At 64.6% G+C, this 11134-nt stretch overlaps 1 protein-coding gene across 1 annotated transcript; it reads right to left on the bottom strand.

Annotated features, from left to right (window-relative positions):
- Positions 1–11039, bottom strand: SLC4A1 (solute carrier family 4 member 1 (Diego blood group)). Its single transcript, XM_036399106.2, has 19 exons — positions 10950–11039; positions 10745–10841; positions 8387–8460; positions 8027–8204; positions 7811–7946; positions 7467–7608; positions 6961–7030; positions 6218–6402; positions 5195–5405; positions 4890–5093; positions 4548–4696; positions 3922–4116; positions 3332–3499; positions 3134–3223; positions 2858–3024; positions 2495–2748; positions 2241–2410; positions 1895–2068; positions 1–1392 (listed from the first exon to the last, which is right to left on the bottom strand). Exons 1-19 carry the CDS (start codon positions 10965–10967, stop codon positions 1312–1314), a joined length of 2763 nt encoding a protein of 920 aa, XP_036254999.1. The 5' UTR covers positions 10968–11039; the 3' UTR covers positions 1–1311.
- Positions 11040–11134: the final 95 nt, after the last annotated feature.

The following is an 11134-nucleotide window of genomic DNA, read 5'->3' as shown; positions in this document are numbered from 1 at the left end:
TTGGGGTCCCCTACTCTGATTTATGCAAAAAGGAGCAAATTTGGAGCCTGATCTGGTGCTCTGCACCCTGGTCACATCCAACCCTTGGTCACATCCAACCCCTGGGGCTGCCCAGGGCAGAATCAGCCCTGACAGGATTGGGGGATGCTTGGCTGGACTGGGAGCAATCCCAAGGGAAATAGGGCAAGACACGGTGAGCAAGCAAGGGAAAAATCAAGGAAAAACTACATGGATTTACCTGAAACGCTATAAAAATAAAGAGGACTAATTAACTAATTAAGACTAACTTATCAGTTAAATGACGCCGCCAGACTGGTCCATAGAGTTTAGGCCCTGACCAGGATTCTTTAAAATCATCTTTTCTAGAAAATTCTAGGTTTTGCTATCATTCTCTAGTATATACACACACGCACATGGCCCCACTGCAGTGGGGGCACAACCAGCCTGAAAAATAAATTACAAATCCCCCCAGTAGCATCAAATATACAGATCACTCCTTGCAGCTACTTTTTTTTTTTTTCTTCTCTTTTTCTTATTTTTTTTTCTATTTTTGAGGTACTTTTCCAGCCCTTTTTTTTTTTTTTTTTTTAAATTTTTGCTTGGCTCTAAGTGAATTCTACCTGCAGAAGCATCAGCATAATTTTAAGTATTTTTCTGTGTGTTTTAAGCATGATTGTTTTCATTGTAAATGTATGAACCCCCTTGCTGGGCTATTTACATCCTGGCTCTGGGATGTGCTGGGAGTGCAGCGGAGCAGCTGCCACCACCCTGTGGAGCCAGTGATGGAGAAAATGGAAAAAAGGCTCCACGGGGTGATGGGTCTGTCCCAGCTTGTTCAAAGTTCAGCTGGGGAGAGGGGCTGGGCTGAGGGGGCTCCCTGGGGAGGGGGTGGGACAGTGGGAGGACCCCATCCTGCTGTATCTCTGTCCCTGCCTTCCTCCTCCTCCTCCTCCTCCCTCCGGGGTCTTCCTCCGGCTCTTTCCCACGCTGGTGGTGGCCTTGGGGACAGGACAGTGGCACATCCCACCTTGCCACGGGTGGAGGGTGGCACGTGGGGCCCGGCCAGCCCAGGCAGCCCCTTCCCCAGCAGGCAGCAAAGTGGGGGTGAGATCACATCATCCAAAATGCTTTTAAAAATAGACCAAAAAAAAAAAAAAAAAAAAAGGGAAAAACAAAAAAAGGCTCCATTCCCAAGGGTGGGCAGGTGGGGACCGTGTCCCCAGTCCTTCTTGGTGGCCCGGTGGCCTCAGGATGGCAGCAGTGGAGATGGAAGCGGGGCTGGGGGGGCGCTGAGGGGCCGGGGGCCGGCCCTTAACTGGGCATCTGCACCTCGTTGTACACATCTGTCCCCTCTGCCTCGTCAAAGGTCACCACGGCGTCATCTGCGTCCAGCTGCAGGGAGGAGAGGCCGTGAGGGGGACAGGCATGGGGACAGCAGGGAGGACAGGGACACTGATGGGGACAGGAGGGAGGACAGGGACAGTGATGGGCCTGGAGATGAGGGAGGGGCTGGGATGGGGCTGGGGAAAGGGATGGGGACAGGATTGAGGACAGGGACACTGAGGAGGACAGGGATGGAAATGGAGGGAGAGGCTGGTATGGGAATAGGGGCTGGGATGAGGCTGGGGACAGGGATGGGGACAGGATGGAGGACAGGGACACTGATGGGGCTGGAGATGAGGGAGGGGCTGGGATGGGGATGGGGAATGCGATGGGGACAGGAATGGGGCAGGGATGGGGACAGGGGTGTGAATGAGGGATGCAGATGGTGACAGAGATGGGGATGGGGAGGAGAACAGGGACAGGGATGAGGCAGAAATGGAGACAAGGACGGGAGCAGGAGCAGGGAGAGAGGTGGGGCTGGGGCAGGGCTGGGAGCGCCAGGGCTGCGTACACATTTGAGCTCGATGTCCCGGAAGATCTTGGGGAGCAGGAAGCGCCGCAGGGGCACGGTGAGGATGAGGACAAAGGGCAGAGCCAGCGAGGCCGGCGTGGACTTCACCACCCACAGCACCACGAGGAAGATGATCTGGGTGAAGGTGAAGAGGTGCATCCTCCAAGTCTTCACCTGTGGGACCAGGAGCAGAGAGTTGAGGACAGGGACAGCGTCCCCACACCCTTTGTGGGGTGTTGGCTGCTGGGGGAGCAGTGCAGGGTCCCACCCAGCAGTGCTGAAGGAGGAGGCTCTCTGGGGAGCCCCAGGACACCCAAAACCCACGGCCCCCGTGGGGGTCACTCACCCGGGTGACATAGGGCTCATCAGGGTGGTACTTGGGGGGCTTCAGCAGGAGCAGGATGCGGTCGAACAGCTGGATGCCAAAGAGGGAGGTGACCCCCATGTAGAGGAAGATGCCGAAGAGCACGGCCAGGGGGATGTACTTGAGGATGGGCTCCATCAGGATGGAGACGCCTGTGGGGGAGAAGGAGAGGCTGGGGAGAGTCCCTGGGGACCCCCGACCCTCGCTGCCCATCTGGGGACCCCTCCCCAGCTCACCAATGAGCACAGCCACCAACAGGCCGCTGATGCGCTGCTCCTTGACCTCCAGGATCTGGGATTTCTCGCCCGGGGCAGAGGTCTTGCTCATGACGGTGAGGGCGTTGGCGTGGGTGATGGTGCGCACGGTGGTGGCACTGAGCCAGGGCATCCCAAAAAGGGCTGCCAGCCCCCCCATGGCCACGATCAGCAGCAGGTCCAGGTGGAAGCCGGTGCCCTTCACCAGTTTCCTCTCGGGCTTGCTGACAATGAGGCTGCGGGGACACAGGGAGCAGTTGGTGACGCAGTGCCAGGGGAGGTCCCCTCTATCCCCCACCCACCAGGCACCCCACAGCCCTCCCCTGCCCATATCTCCATGCTCACGTGGTGATCTGTGTCTCGAGGAAGATGAGGATGAAGACCAGAAGGGCTGGAATCACGGAGGCAAACATCATCCAGATGGGGAAGGGGGTAGTGTCCCCCATGGGGTGGATGAACCAGCCCCGGGCACTGGAGTTGGTGACCTGCAGCCCTTTGGGGACGCTGAGTTTCTGGAGGGGAGCAGAGATGGGGGAGTGAGGGGTGGGACACAGGGACGAGCACCCACCCCCATGTCCCCATGTGGGGACACCCTTTCCCCCCAGCCCTGCCCTCCCAGACCTGGGTGTAGGTGTCGCTGATGAAGAAGTCGGCCAGTGCCATGATGAAGATGGAAATGGGCACCCCAAAGTCCCCGATCAGGCGCCGCACCTGTGGGGACAGCGTGAGAAACCTGCAGGGTCCCACCACCCCCTCCCCTGCAGGAACAGCCACTGCACCCCCAGATTTTGCCCCCCCTGGGCGCCGGGGGACCCTCACCTTGCCAGGCAGGAAGGAGCTGTTCTTGAACATGCGGAGGAAGAAGGCCAGGAAGAAGGTGCCAGCCATGAGCACCAGGGACAGCAGCGCCGTGTTGGGCTCTGGCACCCCGGGCTGGACCTCAGACAGCACGTTGTACTCCCTCTTCAGTGGGTGATGCTTGAAAATCTGGGGAGGGAAGAGGAGAGAATGGGGATGGGGATCCCCTGCACCCCCCTGCCGTGCTGGGAGCCCTGTGGCACCTTCCAGGTGGGTTCAGGGTGGGAACCAGGGGCTGGGAGAGGCTGAGAGCTCAGCACAGATTGAGCAGGGGGTGTTTTTAGGGTTTTGGAAGTGGGGACAGAGCAAGGGCGGGGTGGTACAGTGGGGATGGACAAGTGTGCCCCAAAATCCCTCTGCAGAGAGAAGCATGGATCACAGAATCACAGAATAGTCAGCACTGGAAGGGCCTCATGGGTGGGAGACACCTGGAAAAGGGGAGGCAGCACAAGGAGACTCCGTCCCTCACCTGCATCCCACTGTTTCTATGGAAACCTGGGTGATAACCACAATCTGCAGCCCCCCAACCGTGGGACCCCCACGTCCCTCACCGTGACCAGCTTGGAGAAGGTCTCGAAGATGAAGATGAGGGAGATGAGGAAGGAGAAGATCTCCTGGGTGTAGCGGGACAGGTAGCGCACCAGGAAGCTGCCCTCGCAGGCCACCACCACCAGCACCAGCAGGATCAGCCAGAAACCGATCCAGACCCGTCCCACGATGTACTCCAGGCCATTGCTGCTGCAGAACTGGGGAGCCAGAGGGCACAGCCCTGTCAGTGCGTGGGCACTCAGCTCTGCTGGACCCACGGTGGCTCCATGTCACCTTCCTGGGATGGGGGTGGGGGTACCTCGGTGTGGCAGGACCCCCGTGGGTCACCCACCCAGCAGCACCTGCCTGGGAACCCCCCTGGGGTGTCACCCACAGCTGTTTGGCATCACCCAGGTGGTGTCAATGCACCTCACATCACCCCACGGCCAGCACCTGGGTGGCCCTACCTGTGTGGTCTCACCCCTGGGTCATCACACGGGTGGCATCACCTCCATGTGCCATCCCCCCGTGCCATCCCCCACGCAGCTGCACCCTGTCCCTGTCCCCATCCCTGTCCCCGTGCCAGGGCTGGTGGGGACACCCCAGCCTCGCTGTGGGGACAGCTGGTGGCAGCTGAGGGGGCACCCACCGAGTAAAAGGCTTCCTCAAAGACCAGGAGGGGTCCTGAGAAGCCGACGACGAGGAGGGGCTGGGCGCTGAGGAGGCTGAAGAGCACGCACTGCACACAGGTGGAGATGAGCAGCTCCGACACCCCCATCATCCCCTTGGTCTTCTCACCTGATGGGAGCGGAGCCGGTGGGTGCCGGGCTGGGGGGACAGCGCTGTGCCCCCACCCCACACCTCTCAGCACCTGGATTGGGGGGAAGAGCCCCCCTGGAGCATCCCCATGGCCAGAGACACCCCCAGCCCCACGCCCAGCTGCGGGGACATCCCCGACCCCAGGAGCGTCCCCAGCCTGTCCCCCCATTACCCAGCAAGCCCCCGAAGGTGATGGCGGGGGACAGTGCCGCGAAGTAGATGAAGATGACGGCGGCCAGGCACTGGGGGTTCAGGGCGTCCTTGATGTCGCTGAGGTATTTGGGGTAGCGGCGGCGGATGTCCCGCACCAGCCCCCCAAAGGGCCGCCCCGTCCTGCGCAGGGGATCGTCATCATCTGCAGCCGCCTCGTCCTTCTCTGGGGACACACCAGGTGGCCATGAGGGGACCCTGCTGTGTCCAGGGAGGGGGTCCCACCAGCCACGGGGACAGGGGATTGCGGGGGGGTCCCTGCCGTACCCAGATCCTTCAGGAAGTCCCCGATGTGCAGCCTCTCCAGGGGTTGGTAGCGCCGTCGGAGCAGCTCCTGCTGCAGCGGCACCAGGGCGCGGAGCAGCTGCTCGTTGGGGGCCTCGGTGGGCGGCAGGACGATGCTGGCATCCAGGAAATCCTCCACGCCCCGCAGCAGCTCCTGCCGCCCCTCGGCCAGGTACGCGTCCCGGCGGAACACCTGCGGGGCGGGACAGCGCGGGACTGAGCCAGCGCCGGCACCCGGGGTGTCCCCGCGGGGACACGGGGAGAGGGGGACGAGGGGACACCCCAGGGCTTGGGGGTGAGGGGACACGGGGAGAGGGGGACGTGGGGACACCCCAGAGCTTGGGGATGAAGGGACACGGGGAGAGGGGGATGTGGGGACACCCCAGGGCTTGGGGATGAGGGGACACGGGGAGAGGGGGACGTGGGGACACCCCAGGGCTTGGGGATGAGAGGACACAGGGAGAGGGGGACGTGGGGACACCCCAGAGCTTGGGGATGAGGGGACACAGGGAGAGGGGGACGTGGGGACACCCCAGGGCTTGGGGATGAGGGGACACGGGGAGAGGGGGACGTGGGGACACCCCAGAGCTTGGGGATGAGGGGACACAGGGAGAGGGGGACGTGGGGACACCCCAGGGCTTGGGGATGAGGGGACACGGGGAGAGGGGGACGTGGGGACACCCCAGAGCTTGGGGATGAGGGGACACGGGGAGAGGGGGACGTGGGGACACCCCAGAGCTTGGGGATGAGGGGACACGGGGTGAGGGGGATGTGGGGACACCCCAGGGCTTGGGGATGAGGGGACACGGGGAGAGGGGGACGTGGGGACACCCCAGGGCTTGGGGATAAGGGGACACAGGGAGGGGAGGACACGGAATCTTGGGGACAGGGGCATAAGGCCACAGAGGCACAGGGACACGGGGATCAGAAGGGGATGTGGCACAGGGGGACAAGGTGCCCCCCAGGTGCTCAGGGGTGGGTGGTGGCACTGGTGGTGGCCCGTACCCTCTCGGACATCATGGTGGCGATGGCACGGCCGATCTCGTGGTAGCTGATCTGGGGGGTGTCGGGCCCCAGCACCACGACGAGGAAGCGGACGGGGATGGACACGTCGAGGACACCGTCCAGTGTCACCGCGTCCTTCAGGCGCACAAAGGCCAGCATTGGCTGCTCCAGGAAGGCTGCACAGCCTGGGGGGAGGATGGGACGGGACAGGGATCACGGGGGAACATGCACGGGGACACAGGGGACGGGGATGTGGGGATGTGGGAGCACAGAGACACGGGGACAGCAAAACGTGGGGACATCAGGAATGGAGGTGAGGTGACACAGAGGCATGGGGACAAAGAGAATGGGAGAAGGGCACAAAAGCCACTGGGGCAAAGGGGTAAATGAGCATGCAAGTACAGGGACATGGGGCATGGGCACAGGGACACACGGACACACGGATGGGTGGGTATGGGAGTACAGGGACATTGGGACACAGGGGACATAGAGGCATGAGGACATGGGGACAAGGGACACGGGAAGGGGGGCCCAGAGAGCAGCGCTGAGCAGCAGCAGGCGGCGGCGAGAGCTGAGGATGGGGAGAGGCAAAAAAGGCACAAGAAAAGCAGCGTGTGAGCGAGCACAGCGAGGGGCACATGGCAAAGCTCCCCCTGCACCCCCGACCCTGCACCTGCCCCCCAGCCCAGCACCCAGCACCCAGCACCCAGCACCCAGCACCCCCCATCCCACTGACCACTCACCCACAAGGACCAGGGTGGCCTCAGCACCCTCTGGGATTGTCTCCAGGAGTTGGGGTTTGGGGACCCCGCTCTGTTGCAGGCAGATGGAGGGCAGGAATCAGCCAGCCAGCCTCGGTGGCTGTCCCCTGTGGTCCCCTGTGTACCCTGCATGTCCCCCTGCTCTGCCCCTATGTGTGTCACCCACCACCCCCTGTGTGTTCCCCTGCATCTCCCTCTCCATCCCCAGCACATCCCCCTCTGTCCCATGTCCCTCCTTCTGTTCCCTGCATGTCCCTCTCCATCTCCTGCATGTCCCCCACTATTCCTGAGTCCCCCCTCTGTCCCCCAAGTGTCCCCACTGTTCCCTGTGTGTCCCCCCTGCAGGTGTGTGTGTGTGTGTGTGTGTGTGTGTGTGTGTGTGTGTGTGCCAAGATGTGTGTGTACCCAGTGTGCATCTCCCACTCCCGGCCCCACACCCCAATGTCCCCCGTGCCCCCCGTGCCCCCCGTGCCCCCTGTCCCTCTCACCTGCGCCTTCCCTGCCATCCTGCTCATCTCCATGGGCCGCTGCTCCCTCAGGAGTGGCCTCTCCACGTCGGCCCTGCCGGTGCCCGAGCGCTGCACCAGCGCCGGCGGCATCGTCCACACCGACTCGTCCTCGGTGGGGTGGCTGGGGACACCGGGGGGTGTCACACACCCCGGCGCCACCAACTCCTCCCCCACAGAGCCCCAGCCCCGGGGGTGCGCAGGAACCCCCAAAACGGGCTGAGGGGCAGAGCTTTCCCACCCCGAGCCAGGCTCCAGCTCCGGCTGCACACACTGGGGAGGGTCCCAGAGCCCGGGACCCCCCGGGACCCCCGCCCTGGCTGTACCTGTGGCGCAGGAGCAGCGTCCTCATGACATCGTCCCGGTCCTGTGGCTTCATCTGCCCCTCGTAGATCAGCTGGTCCAGGAGGATGTGGACGATGGCCGGCAGCGAGTTGGCCTCCACGTTGAGGAGGATGGCACCTGTGGGGACAGCCCTGTCACCATCCAGCCAGGGCAGGGGTCCTCACCACCCTCCTGGTGGTCCCTGGAGCTGTCCCCACCTTTGCTCAGAGCCCGGCGGATCTCCAGGAGGCTGTGGTAGGTCAGGAAGGAGAGATGGGGCTGGCTCCAGTCCCCTGATTCCTGGAAGTCCTCCTCCAGCTTGAGCCAGTGGCCAGCCTCCATCCAGCACAAATCCTTTGCATTGTCCAGGACCAGCTCGTGCAGCTCCACATATCCCTGCAGCCAGAGATGGAGGGGTCAGCGTGTCCCTGGTCACACTGGGGACCCCCAGGACACTCAGCATCCCCCTCAGTGCCCTGCTGTCCCCAGGGTTGAGCTGTGAGGTTGGTCCCAAGGTCACCACAGTCCACCCAGCCCCAGAATGGGGAGAAAATGGGGGTCCCTGGGGCAGCACCCACCTCATGGCTGTCCGGCTGGGACAGGAGCCTCCTGCTCCCTGCTGCCTCCAGGTCCACATCGGTCACTGACACAGCTGCAAGTGGAGCCACCAACGCGTCAGCCAGTCCCTGCCCCAGCCCGGATCCCCCTGCCTGAGGGTCTGCTTGAGGTGCCTCTATCATCACGCCCATCCCAGCCCCCTTTGGGGTCACCTGGACGTGTCCCCTTCTCCATCATCCCCACCCCAGCCCTGCTGGGCACTTGTGGATGTGCCTCCCGTGTTGTCCCACCCCAGGGCCCAGCTGGAGTTTGCTGGACGTGCCACTCTGCCATCTCTCGCCCTGCCGGTGCCCACCTCGGTCCCGTCCCATCCCCACAGCCCGGCGCCTGGGGCAGAGTGACAGTCTGGGGACATCACCGGAGCCGGGGTGAGGACGGGGCTCGAGGCACAGCCCCAGCACCGAGCACCGAGCACCGAGCACCGGAATGGGGACACGGGGACAGCACATCCCCGGCCAGCCTGACCCCCGCCATGTCCCCGTCCCCGTCCCCTGCCTACCTGCGGCCCCCCCTGCGCTCCCCATGTCCCCGCAGCTCCGTCCCTATAAAGTGGGGACCGATCCCCGCGGCCGCCCTGTGTGCACCGTAAATCCCGCAGCACTTCCTTTGCTGACAGTAAACACCAGCACGGCTCCCGCCCGCCCGCTGTCACCCCACCGCGGGGACAGGCTCACCCCGGGCCCCTCCACCCCCGGCGGGGACCACCGCGGTCCCCTCGCCGTCCCCAGCCGGGTCACCCGGCCGGGGGATGCAGCAGGAGCCGCATCCCGCTCTGCCGGGGCAAGGATGCTGCGCCCGCGGCAGCGGGGACGGGGCGCGTCCCCTGGCACTGTGTCCCCGACGGTGCTGGCCGTGGCACGTGGGCACGAGCGTGTCCCCGTCCCTGCCCGCCGCCACCGCCACCGAGCCGCCCGGCGCCAGCCGGCGTTCAGCCCCAAGTGGTTCTTGTCCTCACCCCAAACAAAGGGTTTATTTATCCTCAATCAGTGGGCGATTACGGGCAAGTGGCAGCGGTCACCCCGCGGCGTGCCCTGACGCCCGGGTGACCGTCCCCCCGCGCAGGGTGGGACACGGGGGTGGCAGAACCGGGGCGGGCAGCGCCACGGGGGGCTCGAGGTGGGGGGGACGCCGGGGCTGGGCTTTGTCCCCCGGGGCCCCCGCGGTCACTCACGCTGCCCTTCGCCACGGCTGGGGTGTCCCGGGGGGGCCCCGGCCGAGCGCCTCTTCCCGTCCAGGTCATAAAATCCCCGGCGGCCGGGCAGATACTGGCTGCAAAACACACAGCGCGGGCACGGGGGTTCAGCGCCGGGCACCGCGGGTGCCACCGGCCTCCCCCGGGGGTGCCAGCCGGGCAGGCAGAGCCCCCGCCCCGACCTGGGCACTCACCGCAGGGGATTCATCTCCTCGGCCCTGGCCCTCCACGCCTGCAGGGGGGACCCGATGCCAGCGCCGGCCCCTGCGCAGAACAGGGGGCAGCGTTACCCCATCTGTGTCACCCCAGCGCTGACAAACACCCCCTCAGGGTGGCAGCTCCGAAACAGCCCTGCCTGGGGCAGGGGGATGCTGCGCGGCACGCAGACCCCCACACTCCCCTCACCTCCCTCCCGGGGGGCTCAAGGACCTCGGGTGTCCCCAGGCTCAGCCCCACTCCGGGCACCCGCAGCTGGAGGCGGCACCTCACGGGAGGGACTCGCTGCCCTGAGGGGGGGTGTCCCTGCCTGGCCCCGCTGCCACTGCCACGCTGGCACCTGGGAAACGCGTCCTCTGTGCCCATGCAACGCATCTGTGCAACGCATGCAACGTGCCTGCACCATGCTGGCACCCATGCAATGCCGTGCCAATGTGCCATGCGTGCCCACGAGAAGCTGGCAGCCATGAAACACCTGTGCCCATGCATTGCTGGCACCCATGCAATGCCGTGCCAATGTGCCATGCGTGCCCACGAGAAGCTGGCAGCCATGAAACAGCCATGTCCATGCACTGCTGGTGCCCCTGCAATGCCCCTGAGCCATGCTGGTGTCCCTGCACAGCTGCACCCACAAAATTCTGCCCATGCAACGCCTGACCTTGAGCCACTCGTGGCCCTGCAATGCTGGCACCCAGCTGGTGCCAGTGCCCCTGTGGTGCCATCACCCCTGCAAAGCTGTCACCTGTGTTATGCCATTGTCACACATGCAGCGCTGTCACCTCTGCCACACCGGTACCCGTGCTCAGCCACACCCTGCAGTGCTGGCACCCCTGTGACGCTGGTGCCCATGCAATGCCACCCCTGTGGTGCCCACGCTGCCAGTGCCCCCAGAGCCCCAGCAGCCACTCACTGCTCATCTCGCCCAGCGACAGGTGGGAGCTCTTTAGGCCGGGGTCCTCGTAGCCTTCGGGGTCCAGGCTCCTCCTCATCCCCTCCTCGTAGGCCTCCTGTGGGACACAGACAAGGGGGTCAGCAGGGTCGGGCACCCCCGAGGCCTGGCCGGGGCCGTGCCGGGGCGCAGCGGCGGAGCCGGGGCGGGGGCCGGGTGTCCCTACCTGGCCAGGCCCCTCCATGGCTCCGGGCTCGGCCCCCGCTGCCGCCTCGGCGCGTCCCGGCGCTCAGCCCGGTGCCACCATAACCCGGCGCTCTGCGGGGCGGGCACGGGGGAAACGAGAGAGAACAAGTTAGCAGAGAGCAGGGCATCGCTCGGTGCCCGCGGGATTGTCCCAAGGGCTGGGCA

This window comes from Molothrus ater, chromosome 27, assembly GCF_012460135.2.
Source record: "Molothrus ater isolate BHLD 08-10-18 breed brown headed cowbird chromosome 27, BPBGC_Mater_1.1, whole genome shotgun sequence".
NCBI classification, from domain to species: domain Eukaryota; kingdom Metazoa; phylum Chordata; class Aves; order Passeriformes; family Icteridae; genus Molothrus; species Molothrus ater.
The sequence above is the reverse complement of the archived record's forward strand: the minus strand, read 5'-3'. Positions and strand labels throughout refer to the sequence as shown.

What these genes read in the sequence shown, in the direction of transcription:
- SLC4A1 (XM_036399106.2), bottom strand. An exon ending in ACGCTGCTCCTGCGCCACAG is followed by an intron (nt 7,609 to 7,810) that starts GTACAGCCAGGG and finishes CGGTGTCCCCAG; the next exon opens with CCACCCCACCGAGGACGAGT. An exon ending in GGATGGCAGGGAAGGCGCAG is followed by an intron (nt 7,031 to 7,466) that starts GTGAGAGGGACA and finishes TGCCTGCAACAG; the next exon opens with AGCGGGGTCCCCAAACCCCA.